Source organism: Carlito syrichta, unplaced genomic scaffold (genome assembly GCF_000164805.1).
Source record: "Carlito syrichta isolate Samal-C Ts95f unplaced genomic scaffold, Tarsius_syrichta-2.0.1 Scaffold315402, whole genome shotgun sequence".
Taxonomy (NCBI): Eukaryota; Metazoa; Chordata; class Mammalia; order Primates; family Tarsiidae; genus Carlito; species Carlito syrichta.
The window spans coordinates 503,984-530,582 of record NW_007259498.1 but is presented as its reverse complement, the minus strand read 5'-3'; the positions used below and the strand labels follow the sequence as shown (position 1 = coordinate 530,582).

The 26,599-nt window shown below is 40.0% G+C and overlaps 1 protein-coding gene across 1 annotated transcript; it reads right to left on the bottom strand.

The window, feature by feature from the left end:
• Positions 1–1,376: 1,376 nt before the first annotated feature.
• Positions 1,377–26,329, bottom strand: MATN3 (matrilin 3). Its single transcript, XM_021706281.1, has 8 exons — positions 26,176–26,329; positions 20,871–21,437; positions 18,212–18,337; positions 17,279–17,404; positions 15,767–15,892; positions 12,222–12,347; positions 4,690–4,800; positions 1,377–2,292 (listed from the first exon to the last, which is right to left on the bottom strand). Exons 1-8 carry the CDS (start codon positions 26,327–26,329, stop codon positions 2,237–2,239), a joined length of 1,392 nt encoding a protein of 463 aa, XP_021561956.1. The 3' UTR covers positions 1,377–2,236.
• Positions 26,330–26,599: the final 270 nt, after the last annotated feature.

Below are 26,599 nucleotides of genomic sequence, written 5' to 3'. Positions count from 1 at the left end.
AATTTATTCTCCTTTTTCGTATTTGAATGCCCGAGTTGCAGTGCCTCAAAATCTAAGACATAGGGCAGAAATCCAAATAGAAGCACTCCTATAAAATTATTTTCTCTCCCATTTTTAAATTCGTTTCTGGTTTTTCCTCTTACCATAACCTGCAACTAACTACCACTGTTGAACTGTGTAATCTAGAGTGTAGTTTATTTATTAATAGTTCATTTCCCCACTTAAAGTCTTTCCCCATCTCAGGCAAAAGTCTTCAAATTCTTTGACCCAGGTCTTTTGCCTTACATTCTTGAATTGACAAAAGTGCCTAGTGCCTTTCCTAGCAAAACTAAACTCTGTCTAAAACCAAATCTTCCTTCAATCCTGAAATGTCTTTACTGTGGTGCCCCCATTCTGAGCAACCAATATGATTTTTGTGTCCCAACATTCCATCCGGGTGGGCTTCCCAGGCCATTTTATTTATTCCATGATGTTCCTGGCCTCTTAGAAGACCAATTGTGCCTAGCCAAATCTGCACAAATCAGGTCTCCCTGAGGAATTCTTCCCAAACTTAACTCCTATCTCATTTAATAGTATGTTTTCAATTGTTTGTGTAATCTGTATTTTTAGCATTAAACTGTAAATACCTAAAATACATTGGCACCTGCACATAGGCTCCCTATACTGGACTGATCTAAGGCAGAACTTTCCAATCAACTGGTCAATACATGATTAGTTAAAGGTCGTTATTGATGGCTACACTCTTGAAAACGCATCTCTCTCTTTAAATATCTTCCCCTTCTTCTTGCACATGAGCTCTCGCTTATTCCCTTATGCCACCTTTTCTCTGTGGTATATTCATATGTATTACTGATTCTGTGTTCAATTAAGTTTGGAAAATAATACTGTAGCTCTTTGTCATGCCCTTTCAAGAATTCTGAAAAGTAACAATAGATGTTTCATAGAATATATATACTGCCTTGGTGTTTTGGGGTTTTTTTCTTTAAAGTTTATATTTTCAGTTTACATCTGTAAATTATATTTGCTTTTCAGGTGCTAATATTAATGTAAAGCTCACCATTAATTTTATATTATCCTATTTCCCATCACATAACTGATTAAAGCCTTTCTATTTAATCTAAACGTACATTTCTAACCTCAAGATTGTGGAATTAAACTATAGAAAGAGTTGCATTCTGTCCTATGAAGAAAACCTGTTATACATTCTAAACAATTGTGAATTCAGCATGATTTAGGGAAATATGTTTGATAGACAAAATTAATAAGTCACCAAAAAACCAGGCATGATAATATGTAAAGATAACAACTTTTTTTATTAAAGACAATACAAACCAAAACAAATAATTGAGTAGTATACAATTTGAAGGACTGTTTTGTTCTAAAAGTTATGTTTTGAAGCTAGAAAAATTATGTGTATCAAAATATAAGTGAAAAAAGCTAGGATTATCAGTAATATTAAAAAGACAACATCAGGTTTTGTTGCTTTATAGCAATTTTATAAATATATAATTTTATCAATTGGATCCTGAAGCAAAATGGTAAAGTAAATTTCAGACTTTTTACCCTGGATAAAAAGTTTAACACCAGAAATTCACAACTAGTGCTCTTTAGTTGTACATTTCTTTCTAAGACCAGAATGAATTAAAAATGGCCTGTAATGTGTACTTGATGTGTTCACTATTTTCAGAAGTATGTATCACAAGCCCTTGATCACAGCTTCAATAATACTTCACCAAAATAAGCAAAAAACAAAACGTGTTACATTATATTCATTCATCTCAATTTAATTATATATATACTTTTATGTGTAAATACGTAGTACAATTTGCACTCTCAGTATTCAGACTGGTTTAGATTATACATACAATCAAAATAAAATAGATTTCAATTTCTATTGTGTGGCTATCTTACTAATATAAACATTTAAAAATTAAATGGCTCAATTAGTAGATGAAGAAAGAAACGTTAAACATTTCTTCTATTTCCTACCAACCTTTTCACAGTCATAATCTTAGAGTCACTAAAGTTTGCTCTCAGTAAGGATCTGCACATTGATTTCCTTGGAAAAGTGATGCTGATTCTTCAGAAGATGCTCATACTATCTATCCAGTAATATTCAGGCATTTATACAAGCATATTATTATCAGGAACACTGGCAATAACAAGTGTGCAACAGAAGGAATGAATATTAGATACACCAAGCTGTCCACATTTCCAAGTGAGAAATTTGAACAATTTAACGATGTATTTGTCCATATTCATTTACTTGCAACTTCTCTAAAATGTCATCAAGTGGCTAGTTGTTAAGGTGAACACCATTAGTTTTACACATTAGAAAATATAATCTGCAACTCAGGGGAGCAAGCTTAAGCAAGAAGTGGGGGAAAGATGCTTAACAGTGGCTGGTGCCAGGAAGAGGAGGTTGGCCAGCAAGAAGCTGAGGCCTGCGCATAAGTCTCTGGAGCCAGGGAGAACAACAGGCAGGGGCCTACTTGCCTACTTGGGACCTTCCCTTATGGGGGTGTCTTTTTTCTTTTCTTTTTCAGTTGGAGTCTCACTCGGTCACCCAGACTGGAGTGCAGTGGCCGCTCCCGGCCACCGCAGCCTCAACCTGCTGGGCTCCGGCGATCCTTCCGCCTCAGCCTTCTGAGTAGCCGGAACTACAGGCATGCACTACCACACCCAGCTGATTTTTTGATTTATTGTAGAGATGAGGTCTTGCTGCCCAGGCGGGTCTTGAACCCGCGGGCTCAGGCAATCTACTCACCTCAGCCTCCCAAAGGTGCGGGATTACAGGCTGAGCCACCGAGCCCGGCTTTTTTTTTTTAATTTTTTTTTTTGAGTTAGAGTCTCACTCTGTCACCCAGACTGGAGTGCAGTGGCCGCTCCCGGCCACCGCAGCCTCGACCTGCTGGGCTCCGGCGATTCTTTTTTTTTTTTTCAAAGATAAAATTTTTCAGAGCCACACATACACACACACACAAAATAAACACTTTCGAATAGTTCAACACAAGATGAAAAAATAATAACTATGTCCTATATTATTATAGGAGAAAAAGAGCAAAACTGTTTCTTCACCAGAAATCTAATTTAATCTAAAACTCAAGATATTCTTCAGAAATCATGATAAAAGTAGGCCACTGCAATGGTCTTCACATGTTTTTGCTCATATAAAATTTAACTGGAAAGGCATCTATTAGTGGGATGGATAAGAGGAGCAGTTTTTTTGTTTTGTTTTTTAAATTTTATTTGTGTATTTATTTTCTAGAGACAGGGTCTTGCTATGTTGCCCAAGCTGGTCTCAAACACCTGGGCTCAAGCAATCCTTCCCACCTCAGCCTCCCAGGGTGCTGGGATCACAGGCATAAGCCACCATGCCCACCCAAGGGGAGCAATTTTTACGAAGTCTTGATTAAAGGAATTGTTAAAGTGTCCCTTTGTTTGGTTCTCAGAAAAATATACTTCTCCAAGAAATGCACCTTAGTGCATTTAGGGTAAGAGATATGCCTTTCTTGTGTAAAGTTAGAAGAATGGTGATACTGAAATGAGAGATGGAAAAAGAAAATGCCAACCAGATTCCAAGTATCATCTTAAACAAGTGAAGGATTTGGAAATCAATTCCTTTAAAACTGTCTGTACCTACCCCCTTTGAAAGTCTCTGTATACTCCTGGGTTATATCTACCACAATCTGAATTCCACTTCTCTAAGGTACATAGGAATACAGCTGTTAACTTAAGCTGTTCAAGAACCTTTTCCTGAGTTTCCTTTAACTGAAGAACTGATTTTGAAAGTTTCTGAAACCACACCATGTTACATTTTGATATCTGCTTTTTGACCGCTTGGCTAACCAGAGTATATGACTATGTGTAGTCTGAGATACCACACTCTATTAATTAGCTGACTTATTCTGTACATGTACAGATTCTGACCTAAAAAAGCCATATTAAGAAATCAGCATAGCCGGGCGTGGTAGCGCACGCCTGTAATTCCAGCTACTTGGAAGGCTGAGGCGGAAGGATCGCCGGAGCCCAGCAGGTCGAGGTTGCGGTGGCCAGGAGCGACCACTGCACTCCAGGTCTGGGCGACAGAGTGAGACTCCAACTCAAAAAAAAAAAAAAAAGACACTCCTTTTATGTAAGGCCTCTATTAGGAACATAGACTGCTATGGAAAAGCACAAGGGAAAGAAAGAGTTGGGCAGCTTTATATGTAAATATTCAGTGGGTAAAAACAGTCAATTTACCCATTAAAAAAGAACTCTAAATTTTAAACATAGTTAAGCTGGGTGTAGTGGCTCACACCTGTAATGCCAACTCTTTGGAGATGGAAGCGAGAGGATTGCCTGAGCCCGGGAGTTCGAACCAGCCTGAGCAACTTGGTGAAACCTCATCTCTACAATAAATCAAAAAATTAGCCAGTCGTGGTGGCATGCACCTGTAGTTCCACCTACTTAGAAGGTTGAGATTCAAGGATCACCTAAGCCCAGCAGGTCAAGGCTGTGGTAGCTGTGAGTGTGCCACTTCACTCCAGCCTTGGTAAAAGAGTGAGACTCCGACTCAAGACACAAACAAATAATAATAATAAATAAACAAATGAGGCACTTGCCTGTGGAATGTCCTAAAATGTTTGACTCAATTGTAGTATCTAGGATGGCTTAAAGCAGAAGCAGAAAGCCTTCCAGAAAGGATATGTTTGCTGTTCAGTCTCTGAAGATAGGAGCTGACCTTATCCTGGAATGCCAGTGTGTCTTCACATCCACAAGCATCTTCAGTGGAAACAAGTCTCCGTGCTTCTTCAATGACTGAAGACAATGATAGTACACAAAATGTTATAGCTATCTAGGAATTATAACATCATGAAACCTACAATTCAGGATCTCCATTTTTAAGACTTACCTAAATGCATTTTCCAGGAGGTAAAAGTATAAGAACAAACAGAGAAGAAAATACTTTGGAATGTTAATATCACAAAAATTTGCATTCAGAAACATTGGAAAAATGTTTATAATTGTCAAGGCTGAGTTCTGATTATCTGAGGGTCCATTATATTACTCTATACTTCTGTGATTGTCAGAAATTGTCTGTGATATAAAGTAAAAATTTTTAAAGATAGTTGGTAGTGCGGGGAGGTCACAGATATAGAGATAATACAATCTTCTGATACTGTGTCTCAAGAAATAAAAATGAGGACAACAATCATCTCTTTGGGCAAAATATTTTAAACATTAAAACTAGGTAATTCCTGATTTCCTATAGAGGCCCATTATTCTATGGAATGGTTTGAATTGAGAGTTCTCTTTTACTCATAAATACTTTGGAACTAAAAATTCAGGTTTATAATATATTGACATTTAATCAAATGTGAGAGAATAATGAAAGTAACTCCTATTTCTTTCTGTAATTCAGTAAGGCAGCTATTCCTATCCAATGTTAGAGCCCCTAAAGTTGTGAATAGAAATAAGAGTAACTTCCCAGGTCTGAAGACTGGTGTATAAAATTCCAACTGAGCAGGACTATTGCCTGAAGACAAGGCATGATCCTTTGCTACAGAATTTTCTACCGCACTTAACAAAGATACACTACATGGCTGATGGTCCATAAATTCACTTAAATATAACCTATTTCCTACCCAAATCCTTTTATAAACAGCCAGTCCAAATTCCATCTTAGTCAGTTACTCCTCCATTAACCAGAAAGTATCTATTGAATATCAACTACATACCCATAATTCTGGTACAGAGTATAAAACGGGTACTTATGATACTTGTCCAGTGTCTGTCTTGTCTGCTAGACTTTAAGCTCTATGAGAACGTGGACTCTGTAGGATATTCTAATTAAAACACTCCATAGGTGTAATAATGGACATTGGAGACTACAAAAGGTGGAAGGGAAGGAGGGGGGTGAGAGTTAAAAAATTACCAATTAGGTAGAATGTTCACTGTAAGGTAATGGGTATACTAAAAGCCCAGACTTCACCACTGTGTAATATATGCATGTAAGAAATCTGCACTTGTACCATCTAACTATATAAAAAAAATTTAAACATTTAAATAAAAACAAGAACCTGCCCTATCCCATCCTCTAGAGGTGAGCTCAGCCTTAAATGTTGTTTATCATTCTACTGCTTTTAAATACATGAGGAGAACTCCCCCCCCAGAAAATGAAATTTTTTTTTTTTTTTAGGGTGGGCCCTTGTAGTATAGGCTTCCTCCACTAGGTAAGTGTTCTAGGAACCCATCAACATCAGTGTACCAGCTAGCTTTGTTGTGAGAGGCTGTGTTAGGCTTCAGTGAATTTTTTTTTCTTATGAAGATTCAATGGGTTTGCCCGTTTCAAAATGGGTGATTTATGAGCACACCTGCTCATACACCTCACTGAGTATTCAGCAGTTTTTGACCAAAAATAGCATGACCATTTTGCTCCACCCTTCCTATGTACCTGATTTCACCTTGAGTGACTTTTTTTTTTTGTTTCCCCAGATGAAAAAAGTCCTTAAAGGGAAATATTTTGCCAATGTGGAAGAGGTGAAACAAAAAACAGCAGAAGCACTAAAAGGCATCAGAATTGACGAGTTCAAAACTGTTTTGAGCAATGGAAAGAGCATCTTGATAGGTATATTGCATCAAAGGTGACTGAAGTTTAAACATGTAAGAATAAATATACATTTGTATAAATAAATTCCAGATTTTTCCCCCTCACATATACTTTTATCACAAATACATGTGAAATAATTTTTTCAAAGTATGATGAATGAGAGCAGTTCAATCTTCACCCCCCCCAAAAAAGTACTCCATAGAAAACTGTAAAACTGGGATGTAGAAAATTGAAGGTTGAGAGATGGATCCATTTATTATAGCACCAGAAAGAATAAAATACTCTGAAATAAATTTACAAAGAAGTACCAGAGACTTGTACACTGAAAACCATAAAACATTCTTGAAGCAAATTAAAGACCTAAAAGAAAGACATACCATGTTAATGGTTTGGAAGAGTGTTAAAATGGCAATACTACAAATTGATCCATAGATTCAACACAATGTCTATCAAAGTTCCAGTTTTTACAAAAATTAAAAGCTAATCCTAAAATTTATGGAAATGCAAGAGACCCAGAACATGCAAAATAATCTTAAAAAAAAAAAAGAACAAAGATGGAGGACTCACAACTCCTGGTTTCAAAATTTACTACAAAAAACTACAACAATAAAGAGAGTGAAAACAAAAGAGTGGTACTGACATTAGGTTAAACATATGGATCAGTGGAATAGAATTCAGAGTTCAGAAGTAAACAAATTTATGGCCAAATGATTTTCAACAAGTGTGCCAATAAAGAATAGTCTTTTCAAAAAATGATGCTGGGACAACTAGATAGCTATGTGCAAGGGAATGAAGTTGGACCCTTGTACCATATATAATACAACTAACTCAAAATGGACTACAGACCTAAATGTAAGAGCTAAAACTAAAAAACTCTTAAAACACAGGAGTATTAAACTTTTGTGAGCTTGGATAGAAAATGATTTCCTGCCTGGCTCGGTGGCTCAGCCTGTAATCCCGCGCCTTTGGGAGGCTGAGGTGAGTGGATTGCCTGAGCCCGCGGGTTCGAGACCCACCTGGGCAGCGAGACCTCATCTCTACAATAAATCAAAAAATCAGCCGGGCGTGGTAGCGCATGCCTGTAATTCTGGCTACTCTGAAGGCTGAGGCGGAAGAATCGCCGAAGCCCAGCAGACAAGGCTGCAGTGGCCGGGAGCGGCCACTGCACTCCAGTCTGGGCGACTGAGTGAGACTCCAACTCAAAAAAAAAAAAAAAAAAAAAGAAAATGATTTCCTAGATATAACACCAAAAGTGTAAGCAACAAATGAAAGATAATTTGGACTATATCAAAATTAAAGCCTTTTGTGCTTCAAAGGCTGCCATCAAGAAAATGAAAAACTCAGAGAATTAGAGTAAAAAATTTGCAAATCACATATCTACAAAATGTTAACAAATTACATATTACAACTCTATAAAAAGAAACCCCAGTTTTAAAAATGGGTAAAGGAATTTGACTACACAGTCCTCCAAATAAGATATACAAGTAGCCAATAAGCACGTGAAAAGATGCTCAATATTACTAGTCATTAGGAAAATGCAAATCAAAACCACAATGAAACATTGCCTCACATCACTAGAATGACTAAAATAAAAAAGACAATAACAAATGTTAGCAAAGGTGTGGAGAAACTGGAAGTCTCATTCATTGCCGGTGAGATTCTAAAATGGTGTTAACACTTTAGAAAACAGTTTGGAGCCAGGTGCAGTGGCTCATGCTTGTAATCCCAACACTTTGGGAAGATGAGGCAAGATGATTGCCTGAGTCCAGAAGTTCATGGGCAACATGGAAAGACCTTGTCTCTGCAATAAATCAGATTAATCAGGCTTGGTGGCATGTGCCTATGGTACCAGCTATTTGGAAGGCTGAGGCAAAAGGATTGCCTGAGCCCAGCAGTTCGAGGTTGCAGTAACCATGATTGTGCTACTGCACTCCAGCCTTGGCAACAGAGTGAGACTCCAACTCAAAAATAAAGAGAAAGAAAAAAGAAAACAATTTGGCAGTTCCTCAACATACTAAACATAAGGGTTCTATATGACCCAGCAATTCCACTTCTAAGTATATTCGCAAGATAAATGAAAGTATATATCTACACAAAGACTTGTACACAAATGTTCATAGCATTATTCATAATAGTTGAAAAGTAGAAATAACCCAAATATCCATCAACTGATGGATAAACAAAATATGGTATATCTGTCTATGCAATAGACTCAGTAATAAAAATGAATTAATCACTGGTACATGCTACAGCATGGGTGAATCTTGAAAACGTTATGCTAAGTGAAAGAAACCAGTCACAAAAGACCGCATATTGTATGATTCATTAATATGAAATGTCCAGAATAGACAGATCTCTAGGGGCAGAATTAGTGGTTGCCAGGGGATAGGGATTGGGAGGAATGGGGAAGTGATTGTTAATGGGTATAGGCTTCTCTTAGGGTGATAAAAATGTTTTAAAATTAGATAGTAGTGATGGATGTTCAACTTCATGACTATCCTAAAAACCACTGAAAGATACACTTTAAAAGAATATATTTTGTAAAATGTAAATTCTACTTCAATAAAGTTGTCACTGAAGGAAACCTGAAACACGTAGAGACAGACTAATGAGCCATATACCTGGAAGTGGTGAGCCTATCCTTACTCCAATTATCAGCCCCTCAATAGCTCTTCTGTTTTTCTAAACATCCACAGCACTTACCATCTGCCAGTTAGGTAGCTTTTATTAGCTCTCTTCTAATATTCTGTTATATTTTTGTTGTTTTAAATTTATTTTTGGAGACAAGGTATCCCAATGTTTCCCAGGTTGGGTGCAGTGACTATTCATTCTCAGGTGCAATCATAGTGGCTTTGCAACTTCAAGTGAAACTTCTGCCTCAGCCCCTCAAGTAGCTGGGACTACAGGTGCATATAACCACACCTGACTCTTATAATGTTAACACTGCCCTCTACCTGGAATTCCTACTTGGAATCTGTCTCCATTTTCTTCCTCAGGACCTCATAGAGTACTACTTATAAAGCAGTAGCTCCATGAATACTTATCGAAAAAAATTAAGTGAATGCTAAACAAATAAAATGAGGTGATAGCCTAAACCATTATAAATCATGCTGTGTTCCCCACTATTCAGGAGGGAAAAAAAGTCCAAGATTGATTTTTCTGAAGATCAACCACTTAGGTAGGGTGGTAACACCCGGACTTACTCAAATTCTAAAAGAAAGCTGGTGCTTATCTGCTGGAGCATGAAAACACAAGTCCAAATGCAACTCTTAGCTTTTCTTACCGAAATCAGATCTGCCTTCAGTCTCCCCATCTCAGTAAAGGTAACTTATTCTCCACTTGCTCAAGTCTGAAGCCTGAAAGGCATCTTTATTCCTCCTCTCCCTAGCCCCCACTTCCAAGTTCTAGCCAAGTCCTATTTATTTGACCCTGCCCCAGTATATCTTGGATCAATTATTTTTATCACCACTGTCATCCCAGCCCAAGCAACCACTGCAATAGCCTCCTAACTGGTCCCCGCTTCCACTCTTCATCCCCTTTAATCCATTCTTCATTGAGCAGCTGGATTGGTTGCTAAAAATATTACCAGAATCAGGGGCCAGATAAGCAGCACATGCCCATAATCCCAATACTTTGGGAGGCCAAGGCAATAGGATCACTTGAGACCAGGAGTTCAAGACCAGCCCGGGCAACATAGTAAGACCTCTTATCTACAAAAAATCATTTTTTAAAAATTAGCTGGGCATGGTGGCGTGCACCTGTAGTCCCATACTCACCATAGAAAGCTGAGACAGGAGAATCACTTGAGCCCAGGAGTTTGAAGCTGCAGTGAGCCATGATCATACCACTGCATTCCAGCCTGAGCAACAGAGCAAGAGTCTATCTTGATATATATACACACACTCATACACACATGCAGAATCATGTCATTCCAGCACTTAAAATCCTTCCATGGCTTCCCCTTGTCCTTAGAATAAAATATAAACTCACTTTTCCTAGGCCCAGATGATGAGCATGATTTTCTCCTGCCTAACGCTCCAAACTGTCCTTGCCACATTCCCAGCCTAGGCAACAAAGTGATACCTTGTTCCCCCACAGTTGATCATGCTTCATCACACTAGCTGCCTTTCATGTCATCTCCCTGTTTAAGCTGCCACACAGGACTTTGCATCATCCTTCCTCCTCCTTTCCCCAGTGCTTCAATCTCAACCTAACCACTGCTTTTCCCCAGGTTTCAAATGGCCCTCCCTCCCAACATGAAGCAGGCATCCTCCCTGCTTTTTCCAGCACTTCTCTTAGTGAATCTGTAAATTTATTTTCACTTGTCTTTTCCCCCATATGGTTATCAAGGTTCAGACATGTTTTGTTCATAATGTATACTTAGTGTGTACAGCACTGTAGAGCTATATATATTTACTGAGTAGTTGAAGGTATGATTGAAGAAACAGACAAAAGTAACTACAACACCAAGGGGTCCTGGGTTGAAAGAGAAGACAAAGTTCAACAGCAGAATATGGATAGCTCTGGTATAGGAAGGAAAAAATGGAGCTAGCCCCTGGAAATTAAAAATAACAATAATAACAAATATGAGTTTGCAATATTTGATTTGCACAAAGTAATTTATAGAATACATATATAAGTTACTAAGCATAATAAAAGTAAACACTAATAAACCTGCCCAGCTTAAGACATAAAACACTATGAATTCTGTTAAAGAGGCATCATTTAAAAAGTAAAATGATAAAAGCAATATAAGAGAGGATATTTGCAATACAAAAAAAAAAGAATTTATGATGTGAAAATGTCCTATTAATCAATTTAAAAAATACAAATAACCCAACAGAAAAATACAAAAAAGGGCATACATAGAATTTCCAAATATAAAACTCAATGACCGACCAATAAACATAGGATGAGATGCTTCGCTTCGTCAGTAACCTGAAAACAAACATCCAGTAAATTGGCAAAATTATAATTCAACAAAACTAAATGTTGGCAAGGACACAGTTCTTGGATCCTGACAAGCACAAACAGTGAGGGAAGAGGATCACAGCAAAGAAAACAGGTGGGTACAGTGCATGTGCCTGAAACAGCAGATAGTCCACTGTGGCTGGACCACAGGATTTGGGAAGAAGGGAATGAACCTGGGGGCAAGTATAGTAGAAAAGAGGTTCTAAAAGACAAGATGAGAAATTTCTTCTCATGGGCTGGAGGGAATAGGTGATAGGCAGTTACTGTTTCATGGAGTTGTAGTTTAGGGTGATTAAAACATTTCAGGGAAATGGTGATGGTTGCACAACAATATGAATAGCTTAATGCCACTGAACTGCACACTTAAAATAGTAAGTTTTGTGTTATGTATATTTTACCACAATAAAAAGAAGCAAATTTAGATAGGGAGAGACTTGAATTAGAAAGAAAAGAGAAAGAGAGAGAGAAGACAGAATCAGATCATGGAGGGTAGGCTGCCCTGCAGAGGGGTATAATTGCTTTATTCTGTAGACAACTGGGAGCCATTGGACGATTCTGACAAGGGGAAAGAATCGTAACTGTCTTTAGACACAGGGAAAGGCTTGCTCCTCAAAGATTTTTCTACCAAGCGAAATAGGTTTAAAGAGTTGATCTTCACCTGCACAAGTCTTCTTGTCCTCATTCAAGGTGTAGCCAGGGTAACATTCACAGTGGTAGGATGCTGCCCCATCATTCACACAAACGTGCTGGCAACCATGAGAGCCCAGGGCACACTTGTTACGGACTGACCACAAGCGGTACAGAAAAGAAAACATTCACGTTAGTTAAATAGATAACTAAACACAAACATCCAAAAGAAAAAAGCTTGTCTGCTCCCCATGAGGGCCGAGAATGGACCCTTCAGTTGTCAGCCACAAGCCCCATGTCGCAGGAGAAAGCCTGTTTTCCCTTCCCATTGCTCACATCCCTTCAGCTTCACATCACATACACTCCTTTTGATTTCTTGCAGATATCTGAGGGTGCCTTCTCTTTTTTCTACCCACAGCACTGGGTGGCACTGAGTCTTGATGATATTCCAGAACTTACCTTTGGCCTTTCCTGATGACTATCAGTGCTTCCAACATCTCCAGCTATGCATGGATCATCATCGCCATCATCAAAAATAACTTATTAGTGACCTAATTGCACATGAAGTTAAGTTTAATGCTGCACAGAAAGGACTATATTGGCCAAGGGCTGCCCTTGATAGCTTACAATGTGAAACAGAAAACACTGACCTGGAGACACATGCACACACACACAAGCACAGATAGAGAGAAAAATAATAACAATGTTATTAATAACAATAATGATGATTTGTATGATTAGACAGTGAAGCACTATCTATCACAAGTAGATAACATTTGAGTGAAGAGTAAAGTCCAAACTGGCCCAGGGCAAATGAAAACAGCAATTCTCTTTCAATAAACCCTTCCCGAAAGACAGTTTCTTCCTCTGCCATTACAGGCATTGCAAGCACCAAAGTAGTTTATTTATTCCCCACTAATTCTTCTCTTAAATGTGATTCCATACTCAAAACCCTTCCATAGCTTGCTATTGCCTATAGAACAACTTTGTGTGAAATACAAAGCTCTATGTAATCTATCCAGAAAGACCTTTTCTACTTTAACAGGGAAATTTCTCTTCATCACTACAATGTAGATTTTTTTTTCAGCAAAATGCCTAATAGCAATGTTTCCGTTTTTCCCTTCATCACAGCTTTATGGATAAATACTGAATGTGATTCCAGTCCCTGAACCTGATCTGGGGCTCCATATTTAATTTACAAGCCTTCCTATACCAGTAAAGGGAAAGTAGATCATTAGAGGCAGTCCAACCCATGGTACCCCAGCTTTAGAATACTATTCATTATTCCTTTAAAATATATAAATACTAACTTTCTCACCATCTGTCTTTCTCTTCTGTCCTCCTTTGCTATCCTGTGCCTTGTATAATGAGACAATGTAGCTTAACAGTTAAGAGTCTTTGTAACCACTGGAGCAAGTACATAGGTTGAAAAGCTGGCTCTGCTACTTGCTAACCTAGTAACCATGGGCAAGTCACTTAATTTGTGCTTCAGTTTCCTCCTTTTTGTTTTGTGTTGTTCTGAGTCGGAGTCTCACTCTTTCGCCCAGGCTGGAGTGCAGTGGTATGATCACGGCTACCACAGCCTCAACCTGCTGGGCTCAGGAGAACCTTCCACCTCAGCCTCCCGAGTAGCTAAGACTACAGGCATGTGCCACCATGCCTGGCTAATTTTTTTTATTTTATTTTAGAGACAAGGTCTCACCATATTGCCCAGGCTGGTCTCGAACTCCTGGACTCAGGCGATCCTCTCACCTCTGCCTTCCAAAGTGTTGGGATTACAGCCATAAGCCACCATGCCCAACCAGTTTCTTTCAAGTTACTGTGGAGGATTAAAGGCTTTCCTGTACCTGAAATGCCTAGAACCATGTGTGGCCTGGAGTAGGCAATGAAGAATGTTGGCTACTGTCATCTGGGAGTATTGTCTGGAGTTGTCTGCCTGAACTGAAAGTTTTCTTTGATGTATATTTTTTAAAATAAATCACTTCATTTATTTCCTAAGATCTGTTAGCTTAAATGGAAATTTGTTTTTGTTTTGTTTTCCCAGGTCCCCATTGTTTCTGGCAGCTTTAAGTAAGTACTAATGGTAATACTTGTCACCAGTTTGAGAAAAGCAGCCATGTGAGTCCTCTCCACCCCAGCTGACCTAGTCCTACTGCCCTGAATAAACCAGTGCAAGCCAGTTCCCCACTCTCCATTTCCCTTGATCTAAACTTTCACCATCCTCAAGGCCCAAAACCTTCCTAGGCACCCTGTACTCTATCCCTAGGTTCCTAGCAGTCCCTCCCCTGGCTTAGTTTGCTTTCATAAGGAGTTGGCTCTCTGTTCACCCAAGCTGCAAGTTGCTCAGAGGTAGAAACTTATACTTTTTTATATCCTCACAGTGCTTAGTGCCATTCTGGGAACAAAGTAGGTCCTCAATACTTTTTTTTATTGATCTCATTTTTTTTAAAAGGGAATTGGTGCCAGGCACAGTGGCTCATGCTTGTAATCCCAGCACTTTGGGAGGCCAAAGCAGGAGGTTCACTTGAGTCTAGGAGTTCAAGGTAACATTGTGAGACCTCGTGTCTATAAAAAAAAAAAAAAATCAAAAAATTAGCCAGGCATGGTGGTATACACCTGTAGTCCCAGCTACTTGGGAGGATGAGACAGGAGGATCAGCCTGAGCCCAGCAGGTTGAGGCTGCAGTGAGCCATGAGCATGCCACTACACTCCAGCCTGGGTGACAGAGTGAGACTCCCCAACTCAAAAAATAATAATAACAATTTTAAAAATAAAGAATAAGAGGAATCGGTGATATGAAATTTCCCTTCATCTATTTTGACACAATCCCATAATCTATCTCCTCAAGGGAGGAGAAAATGTATAGAAAATATAAAGCATATTCAGTATGCCAAAGCTACACACCACCTTGAGAGTTCCAAATTTCTCTTAGAAGTGTTTTTCCATTTATAAATGCCACCCTGTCCTGCCAGTGAGCTAAAATCAAATTAATGAGGAATAGCATTTCTGGCATGAGCTCATTGGCCAAGGCATAAGGCTCAGTTTCACTGAAGATTGATCATCTAGAAACTGTCAGGGAATGACTTGCCTAAAACTTACTGGAAGATCTGTATGGGTCTAATTCAGGCATTTACAAAGTCTTCTTTACTGAAATGATCCAGCTTTAAGATTAACACTACAGAAAAGTTTCAAGCCAAGTTTTAACTGGAAAAAAATCAGTTCAGTCTATCATACCAAATAGTTACTGTCCAACTGACTTCCTCTAAAGTTTCCTATTTGCTTAAAAGCCCCCAGTGTACAGAGTTATAAAATTTTCCTGGATTAGGACCCTACATTTAATTAGCTTTTCTCATACCCCCACACCCTAACCATTTCTTTCTGAAGTAATCTATGTTTGCAGAATCCAGTGAGCTCACCACTCTCTGAGCAATGTGTGCCTTTCTCTGTAAGCATAGCAGAATATCTGAACCCTGATTCTTTATGTTGACTTTAAGAACCTGTCTCCTGGCAAATTGCAGTTGGTTTCACTGACATAGAAAGAGCCTAGTATAAAGGAATTTGCTGAGTGAACCTTACCTGAACATGTTTTTTTATCTGCATTCAGAGTGTAGCCCTCATAGCATTCACAGTGATGGGACCCAGTTCTGTCATTCACACAAATGTGCTGACACCCATGGGTACCCAAAGCACATTTATCTTGAGCTGTCAAACAAAAGTACAGGAGAAAAGAAATTTTAAAATGGAAGATTTCTTTACTACTCATAGATAGAAACATTATATGCAGCTAGAAATATGTAAGAGGAAAACTTACTAGAAACTATGCAAAGCCATCAGCACTATTTGTTCTGACTAGAAGTTAACTGAGTTAAATAAAATTCTGCACACACAATAATTATTCTCTAACCTTTCCCAATTCCTTTTCAAAATAATCAATATTGAGTGTTTATAATCTAAGTGTCTCATAAATACTTTCTAAAGCTTAAATGCTTTTAGGTTTATTGTATTTATCCCAACTCAGAGAAATATAAACAGTTGTGTGGTCAGTTACACTAGATTTAGAAAAACATAAAAATAAAGCCTGAAGAAACTGTAGGTCAACGCTCTTCTATTTTATAAAGAAAATGAGCCCAAAGAAGGCCAACTGATTCAGAGCAGCATAAGAACTCAAGAACCAAAGTTTTATTCAATGAACTGTCTTCTGTACTGATATATTTTTTAATTATTTTTTATTTGTAAGTTTTTCATTTTGAAATAATTTCAAACACATTAAAAAGTTGCAAAAACAGTGCAAAGAGATCCTATATTTCACTCTGTTTCCCCAAATGTTAACTTATATAAACACAGTATGGCTATCAAAAGCAGGAAATTAACATTGGTATATGATTTACTAATCTACAGACTTTAATCAAACTTTGCAAGTTGTCCCATTAATGTCTTTTTCTGATCTAGGATCCAATCCAGAATCCCACATTTCATCAAGTTGAAACATCTCCATAGTCTCTTCCAATCTGGGACATGTCCTCGGTTTTTCTTCAACTTTTATTACTTTGACATTTTGAAAAGTACTGAAAAATTATTTTGTGAATGAGAATATCTTTCAGTTTGGCTTTATCCGATTTTTCCTCATGATTCTGAATTTTTAGCAAGAATACCACAGACATGCTGTTGTGTCCTTAGTATGGCATGTCAGGTGATACATGATGTCACTGCATGGCATCACTGATTACGTTAACTTTGATCACTTGGTTAAGGTGGCATCTGCCAGTTTCTCCACTATAAAGTTACTGTCTTTCCTTTCATAAGCAATAAGTGCCTTGTGGGTGTAATGTGGTTTTAACTTATTAAACTGCCTATAGCATTTGGAAAGGACTAGGTACAGAGAAGGAAATGAGCAACACATTTACACATTTGGGCCCAAGATACATGTTACCATTTTTAGCATTTCAGATAAGACTTAGAAATGGGAAAAGCTCAAGGGTGGCCGAGAGGAAAGCACACCAATTGCCAGTCAATGTAACCAAGCCTTCCAACACTGGATAGGTAGGTCAATCACTAGGCAGCAATAGCAGAGACTCCTCCCCTACTTACCTGAACAAGTTTTCCTATCTTCATTCAAGGTGTAACCTTCATAGCACTCACAGTGATAAAAGCCAGTTCTGTCATTCACACAGATGTGCTCACATCCATGAGTGTTAAGAGCACACTTATCAATAGCTATCAAAAGATGATCAGAACAAATGTGAGTACATGCAAAGCATGTCAGAAATAATTAATTATGGGCCATTCTGCTTATACACACACACACACACACACACACACACCACTAATGAAATGGGGGAGGGACAGCTTAGCACAAAAAAAGGGTACTGGACTGGGAGTTGAGAACCAACACTCTGGTCTTGACTCTTTCACTAACAGATCCTGTGACATGGGTTCCTTCCTTGTTTCCATCTCAATCTCGTCTATAATGAGTAGGTTGAATTAAATAATCTCTACATTTTCTTCCTCCCAAAATCTTTTGTCTAGAATTTAAGCAACAAAAACAAACAAGCAAAAAAAAAAAAAAAAAAAGAAGCTAATTCCCATAAATTCCCATACATCATTGACTCTATATAAGTATTCATGCAGCAGATAGGTGAGGACCTCTCTAAATTTTCTTCTACTTCTAGATTTCATGCGTATCTATGATCATAACAAGAAAGAGGGTAAGCTTGTATTTAATTAAATAAAACTCAGGAAGAATTCCAAATCCTCAAAAGGAACAAGAATGTTGGACCCCTGTCTTATTAGCCTTTTCTCCTACTAATCCTTTTCTTTAAAACTAGTAATAGGTACCATAATTTGCTGATTGATATATCATCTCACTTTTCTCCCATGTTCTTTGACAAACAACAGCAAACCAGTAAAAAGGCAGTTAGGTGAAAAAAAGTCAGAGGATCAAAGCATAAGGCCAGTCCAAAACCTGGAGTATAGGTCCCAGAATAACTTTGAGTCAGCCACAGCCCCCGAAGCAGGCCTCACCTGAACACGTTTTCCTGTCGGTATTCAAGGTATATCCTTGGCTACACTCGCAGTGGTGCTTGCCTTCCCCATCGCTGATGCAAACGTGCTGGCACTGGTGTGTGCCAAGCACACACGGGTCCACCGCTGTGCAGAGGAAGTTTACAACAGTCAGGATCAATGCGTAAGAAACATTTCCGATACCCGCCTCGGGGTTCCTACCAATTCTATCTTTACTTCACTATAAAAACTGGCTACTTGTTTTCTGCCTCTAACTTATTAGAAATAACACATTTTCAGACTTCTCTGAGCCACTTTAAAAAAAGGAGAAGAAAGAAATGCCACTCTTAAACTAAAATGTTATTAATTTAAAATTACAGATCTTGCTGTAGACTTTCTCAAAGGAGAAAGGGAATTTGGAGTTGAAGTCAAGCACTTACATGGGTCAGGCAATTTGATGTTTTATTGGGCTGATTTACCTGCCCATGAGAAGATTGTTGCTTCCCCAACACAAGAAATGGGAAGAAAAATAATGCACTGCCTATATGTTATGAGCTAGTTAATTGTCCTATTGCAGCCAGAATCTGGTTTCCAAGGGTTCTAGAGTTTGTATCTAAACAAAATCCTCACACAGGCATGTCTCTAGGCCTGGAACTCACTCACACTTGGGTGGTGATATATATTTGAACATGCAAATGGTAGAGGACAATTCAGGTAACTGCCTTCTAAATATGCAGCATGAGTTCTTAGCCCACATATATGTATGCAACCTTGGAGCCTCTAATATCTATCTACAAGGAGAACAAACTCATACTCTAATACAAACAGGTAGAAAGAAAATAAAAGGAGATTACGTTAGGTAAACTGTATCTCCATTTTTTTGCTTCTGGAGCCATTTATATCTCATTGGATTTTTTTTTTTCTAGTGACATGTTTTGAAAGATGAATCAATGAATTTAGTCATTTCTGAGAAACCAAGGAGTCCGTTGGAGGAGGCTGGCACTCCTGTGGCAGGTAACCTAGCCTCCATTGCCTCTGGCAATAAGACAAAGCTAATATTTTTCTAAGCAGGGCCTTTTCATGGAATGATCTTTCCAACCCCTTGACTACAACAAACTGCCCCTCAGTCTTTTTTTCATAGAGAGAACACCCAGAACAAGCAGGTCTTTTGTACCAGAAGGAAAAGATTGCCACTCACCACTTGTTACTTTATGGCCTTCACACCCCACCCCAGGTGCTAGCTTTGAGATCTAACTTTGCCACACACCAGCATCTTGTTGAAAAAGCTCTCACCCACAAGCATGGGAGTTTTCCTGGGAGAAAGAAAGCCACTTTCTTTTGGAAACCAATGAATGAATGCCAAGTAGATGCCACCAAAGCCAATGACGACTTGTGAAGGCCCAGTGTACTGGGACAGGAAAGACAAGGGGACCCTAGCCAGGTCTGGCTGAGATGAGGCCAAACTTTGCCCATAACAAGACTTCATCTCCCTTTTCCTGACAAACTGGTGATTGCTGGGTTTTACACTAATTTAGATATAAAGTCTCCTTGAAATTTAGAATAGTAATTATTGGCTCACTAGTTTGTCTCATCTCCCCCCCACCCAAAATGTTACTTGATGGTAGGGAGGGACTACTTCCTTCTTTGTATCATCAGTGATCAATAAATGCATGCTGAATAAATAAATATGGAACAAATTATATTTGTTCACCTGAACTAGAAATTTGTCCATACCTGCTTAGATAATTCCATATAAGACTTCAAAAAATTATCTCCAAGTGAGAAAAAAAAATAAAGCATGAGTCCTACAAATCATAATTCTGATCAGTGACTAAAAATAAACTCAATAAACTACAGCACTGTATGGATTTGTATTCATGGATTTGGCTAATTCATGCTAAAAATCCCAATGAAATTAGCATGTTCATGTTCAAACGCCATCCTAAAGGAAGAAAGAGATAGCAGGAAAGTAACAGAATAATTTTTTTTAACTGCTTTTCGCTATCTGTCAAGTAACTGACACACTACTCTTCCTCATCCCCAATCCTGTTCTTCAACAAAGAATAATCAGAGAAAGAGCCGAATCTGAAAACTAGAGTGTTCACTAAATGCACACTTGGCCTGACAGTGACACTGGAATATAGACCTCCTGATCCTCCCAAGGACTGATGCCACTCCCTGTCTTCTGCAGAACAAGCGAGGTTCTGTTAAATCTAGAGACGGTAAAATGAAAGAAAAAAAAAAATCTGGGGAAAAAGTGTAGTGGTAGGGCAAAGAGGACAAGAGAGGCATCTTGATTTTTGTTTTGTTTTGTTTCTAACCCCATCAGGGAACAGCAGGATCATTTATCCTGGATATTTGCAGACCTTCCCATTTCTAATGCAAACATGAAGATTTTATGAGCAAACCAAGTTATATATAATGTAGCTCTATATTCCTAAACCAACATAGTGTGCTTAAGTTGGTTAAAAAAAAAAAAAAAAAGCCAACACACACACACACCAAAAAAAACATCGACTATATTTAAGTTTTCCATAAAATTTCTACAAAAAAGAAAGAATAAATCTCTTGAGTGAGACTCCAACTCAGAATAAATAAATAAATAAATCTCTTTTGGGGGGAAATATAATGTCTGACTATAACATCCTTCCTAGTTGGAAGCAAAGACTTACCAACTTACCACAAAAGGTTTCCTGGAATCTAGAAGAAAGTTTCTCAATGACCCCATAGGTCTCCACATAGAAAACATGCTCATCTAGGGGTTCACTGGCGATCATCCTGAGGGACTCCATGTCTGCCCGGTCTACACCCACAGCATAGAGCTCAATGCCAGATGCTCGGGCCTGAGCTGCCACCTCATTCACCTGGTCCTGAGGCCTCCCGTCTGTCACAATAATGGCCACCTTCGGGATGTTGGAGGTGGGCCCTCGAGCTCCTGCCTCTACTGTGAAGGCTTCATCCATTGCTGTCTGAATGGCCAGCCCTGACATTGTGCCTGTTGACAAGGGTGTGATTCGAGCCACGGCCTGCTTCAAGGACTGCTTATCTGAGTAAGCCTGGAGATGGAACTCTATCTTCACGGTGCTAGCATAGTTAACCACTGCCACCCGTGTGTCAGTTGACCCGATGTCCAGGGTGTCGATTATCTGGGACACAAATGTTTTCACTTTGGTGAATTCCAGGGGCCGTACACTACGAGAACTATCGATGATAAACACCAAGTCCAAGGGTCTGCTCTTGCAAATGCCTGCAAAGAAAAGTGTCGGGAGCAGAAAAGACCAAGCAATGATTAAATCACAACCAAAAATGTGACAATCCTGAATTTCAGAGAACTGTGGGATTCTAGGAGGCCAGGCGAGGCAGCATTACCTGACCCCAATACCGCCATGGCCTACAATCTTCTCCAAGACTATCCTTCCTCTGGATGTTGAAAGCACCAAGACCTTCAGAATCCCTAGTGAGAATTCACATAAATATGTGACAGTTCCCCCAAATACCTCATCTATAGGCTGACTGAACCCTGAAATTTCACTTAGAACCTTATTCCTCTGCTTAAGGTTCTGCTCCCAAAGTTCCTCATGATTCCTAGGAATGAATGGATTCCAGACCCTTTTTTAAAAAAACTTTTTATTTTAAGAATTGGGGTCTCACTCTGTCACACAGGCTGGAAGGCAGCAGTGTGTGCGATCATAGCTCATTGCAGCCTTAAAGTGGGCTCAAGTGATCCTCCCACCTCAGCCTCCAGAGTAGCTGGGACTACAGGTACCTTGGCTATGAGGCAACAGGACAAAGTATCCCTGAATGGTATTAAAGCCCTAGACCTTCAGGGCCAGCCTCACTGCACACTTCCTTGCCCAGGTCTCAAGCAATGCCAGAGTTTGAGGCAAGGCACTCTGGGGTCCTTCTAGTGCTTCCTTCTTTTACTCCACTTCCAAGGGATGAACACTGCCCTGTAGTAACCCTAAATCCTCCCTCCATTTGGTTATTCATTCCTGTTTAGTGAACTTTGGGGTCCAACTAGAACCCCCGGGGACAGGTAAAGTAATTGAAAGTAGAAAGAAGGATGATGACACAATCTGCTATCTGTTTAATGCACTTCCATCTTTATGAGTATGTCTTGTTGTAAGCAGCAGACTGTGACCTGCTATCTGCCCTGCTGTCCCATCAAACTCTCTTGGTCATCTCTCTTTCACTTCCTTTTGGTAGGCCTGCATGTATGAAGCCCTGGAGCTACAAAAGCAAATGGGCTTTTGTGCCCTTAAGGCACATATTTGTTTTCTACACAAAAGCACCTGACACACTAGAGTAACACAATACATCTTAGTTTCCATCCATTCTTTCCTGTTCCTCCCAATAATTTGCACATCTCATCTTCTCACCACCAAAATTAAACCTACATGTCAGTACTAAATAAGAAAGAAGCCAGGTATTAAGCTTTTTTCCCCAAGCCATTCCCTCTTCTCACCCAACACACAAACACGCACACATAATTACACACATGATTACATGCACACACACATGCACACATGATTCTCTATGTGGAAATGAGATCCTTGGGCATGAAGTGTCACTCAGGGCTCTTCACGTTCCTAATGAGGGGCTAGAAGTTGATGCTACTCTGAGAAGGCAACTGACTCAGTGAATAGAGAAATTAGGAAGATTCAAAAGGAACTCCTAGGTTTATGGAAAAAGCCTAGTCTGGAGCAGGATTATGCCTCTGAATAGTTTTCTTTCAAAAGCTGAAAATTATCTTCTTGGTCTTAGCCCCCTGCTTGGAAGTATTCAGTTAAGAAAATAAACAGGCTGGGTGTGGTGGCTCATGCCTATAATCCCAGCACTTTGGGAAACCAAGGCAGGAGGATTGCTTGAGCCCAGGAGTTCAAGACCAGCTTGGAAAACATAGTGAGAACCCCCATATCTAAAAAAAAAAAAGAAGAAGAAAGAAAATAAATAATATCTTACTTTCAGAGATCACAGGGTATCAACACTAACACTGTGAAATCAACAGTGCAGAGGTTGTTTTTATACCCATTTTACAGGTAAGAAATCTGAGGTTCAAGAAGGTGTGAGAACTAGAAAGTACTAGAGCATGGATTGGACCCCAAATTTCCTGACCCCCAGACCCAGGGGCTTTCTACCATACCCCAAATACCTTTCTCTGAGGCAACATTTTCCACCACAAAAATCAAGATTATCTCATGTACTCAATAAACATCCTGCTTGTTAACTTTGAGCCACCATCCTGAAATATGCTGTATGTCATGTATTTAGTTAAGTCAAAAGGAATTAAAAATCTTTCTTTTTCAAAACAACTCCAAAATTGCACTGCATCTCTTGAGAGTTCCATGGATATGGTGCCAAGAATGAGTGAGGTGTTGAAATCTCTCCAGGAGATGAGTCTGGAGATTTTTGCATAAGTGGAGTAAAAGGGAAAAAACATGATAATGTGAACCCTGTAACTAACAATGCTTTCACAAACACACAGATGGCAGCCTTATAAATATCGTGGTTATGTTCTTATAACTAAATGTGAAGGATTCCTTCTTCTCCACTTGGTTTTCCCCGCCGAATTCTCTATTTGGGAGGTTATACGGGAAATGGTAGGCAGAATAATGCAACTCCCCCTCTCCCAAGGTGCCCATGTACCAATCCCAGCAACATGTTAATTTACATGGCAAAGGAGACTGAGCGCATATGATTAAGTTACAGCCCTTGGGATAAAGAGGTAGTCCTCAGTTATTCTATGGGCCTAACGTGATTACAACCGGCCTCTAAAAGCAGGAGAGAAAGAGACAGAAGGAGGAGGTGTGAGGAATTCAGTGTGAGAAGGACTCAGCCTGCTGTGGCTGGCTCTGAAGATAGAGGCAAAGGGCCATGAGCCAAGGAATGCCGCAGCCTCCACATGAAATGGCAAGGAAACAGATTCTCCCCGAAAGGACCATAGCCCTGTGGACTTTATTTTTGCCCAGCAAGACCAGTGTCAGACGTCTGACCTATAGTACTCCACAATTATAAATGTGTGTTGTTTTAAGGCACTAAATTCATGGTAATTTGTTACAGCAGTCATCGAAAACTGAGGCTTGACCGGGAGGCAGGAAATTCTGTGAACTGGTTCCTTTCTGATTTGTACAAACCTTTGGCAATGATCACTCATTGTTTTTGGATCTCACTCTCATTCTCTATCCATAGTAGCAATTTGATTCTCAAGAACAAAGAAAGTGAGAATCTGAAATCACCGATTTCTTACAGCCATGCTAGAAGTAAAAGCCCACAGAGATCGGGTTCAGTGGCTCACACCTGTAATCCTAGCACTTTGGGAGGTCAAGGCAAGAGGATTGCTTGAGCCCAGAAGTTCAAGACCAGACTAGGCAGCATAGTGAAACTTTGCCTCTACAAAAAAAAATTTTTTTTTAATTAGCTAGACATGGTGGCATGCACTCATAGTTGCAGCTACTTGGGAGGCTGAGAGAGAATGATTGCCCAAGCCCAGAAGGTCAAGGCTGTAGTGGGCCATGATTGTGCCACTGCACTCCAGCCTGGGAAACAGAGTGAAACTCCAACGCAAAAAGAAAGAAAGAGAGCCCACAGAAAAGCTTAGTAATTTCTGCTTGCTAAAAGGAGAGAATGCAGGAAAGTGTGGAATGTGGCATTTATTAAGAGTTTATCATTCACAATCATGTGTGGATTCCAGGTAATAAAGGACCAGCGCAGCTTAGGGGGAACAGGCCAATCAAGGCAGAATTCTTCCTCCCTCCTCTAGGCCCTTTTCCAAGGGAGGTGGGTCAGAACTAGAGGTAAGGTTAACTTCTAGAAGACTTTCCCCCATTCCTGTCCTGGAGCAACCAGCTGGCCACCAGCTGAATCCAACCCTTGTGGACACGGGCTCCTCCTGCCTCAGTGGCAGTGCTTTCACCATTTCAAATACTCAGGCGGATGCAGGAAAGAGTCCCTTGAGCTCTTCAACATATACAAAAAGGTGCAGAAGGAAAGAAGCAACACAAATCCACCTGAAGCATGCAGCATCACTCACTGGCCAGGTGACCCTGGACACCTAGAAAATGGTTTGGTACAGCCTCTCTTAAGCAAGAATGAAGCTGGACTTCTTGGCAATGAAGATAAAAATCTCATGTAAACCATATTAAGAGCTTGGTAGGTTGGAGAAGTGAAAAGAGCCCTTGCTTAGGATTTTAGAACCCTGAGTTTTTTGCTGGACTCCAACACTGATTTGCTGGATCCCTTCACTTTGATAAGTCTCAGTTTCCCTGAGCATGCTGTCCAGGGTTGTGTCAGATGATCTGTCAGCTTTGCTCCACTTCAGGGATCAATTACTGACTAAAAAGGGAAATAGAATTGTTCGCCAAAGATCCAGTGTCTTGGGTCTTTGAGGTTCTAAGGGTGCATCGGTTGGGATGTGGGGCCAGTCAGCTCATCAGTACACCTGGTTGGGGCAGAAGAACAGACATGAGACCAGGATGGTTACAGGACAGGCCTGGGGCAACCCGAGGCTCCTCGGGCTTCCTTCCTGGCCTCACATCACCTCCCCTGACCTTCCAGTCTGAAGTCTGGGGCACATCCTTGCCTCCACTGAGGCAGCTTGAAAGATGTGGGAAGGAGAGGAAAGATCACGCTCTGGTCCTGGAGCGAGATGGAGGGATTTTAAAAGAACTGAAAGCAGGATCTCAGGAAGGGTTTGTTCAGCTGACTGAGAGATCAGGATTGGGACAGAGCTGGGCAGTAAGCCCCAGCCTTCCCGGCTGCCCTATCCTCGCTGGAGTTTGAGCTTCAGGAGATCCCGAGTTCTAGCCTGGATGTATGAGTGACCTTGGGCCTCTCCCTTACCTTCTCTGGGCCTCAGTTTCCCCACAGGACTCTTCGGAAAGGGGACTTTCTCCCGCACCAGGGTCTGCCTGAGGTCGGGATGCAGTAGACAACCGGAGGGTGCCCGACTCCCCGCCCGCCGGTCTCCCCTCCCCGCCCGATTGTACCTGCGCCGCGGGCGCCGCCGGACTCGCCAGCTCCGGAGTAGGGCGCGCGGGTGGGAGCCGCGGGCACGGGGCGGCGTCTGGGCTGCCCCCGGGGCCGCGGGTCCCCAACCTCCGCAAGCCCGGGTGGACTTATGTTGCGGGAGAGTTTTATCATTTTCGATTGAATTGTGTAATCATCCTAACTAAGATAACCCTATAGGCAATACTGAAACATATACATTTATATTTTTAACCTTAGATTTTTTATTCAGCTTAGTTATCAAATAGCTCAATATTTTATTTTGGTATTTACTCCTGAGAAAGTTTCCTAATGTGACTTTCAACACATAATATTAACCAAAAAGAACCACCTTAAAATATCTTAAGTTACCTTATACTTTTTAATTGTTTTACATCACATTTTAATATTCCATTTTGCACAAGA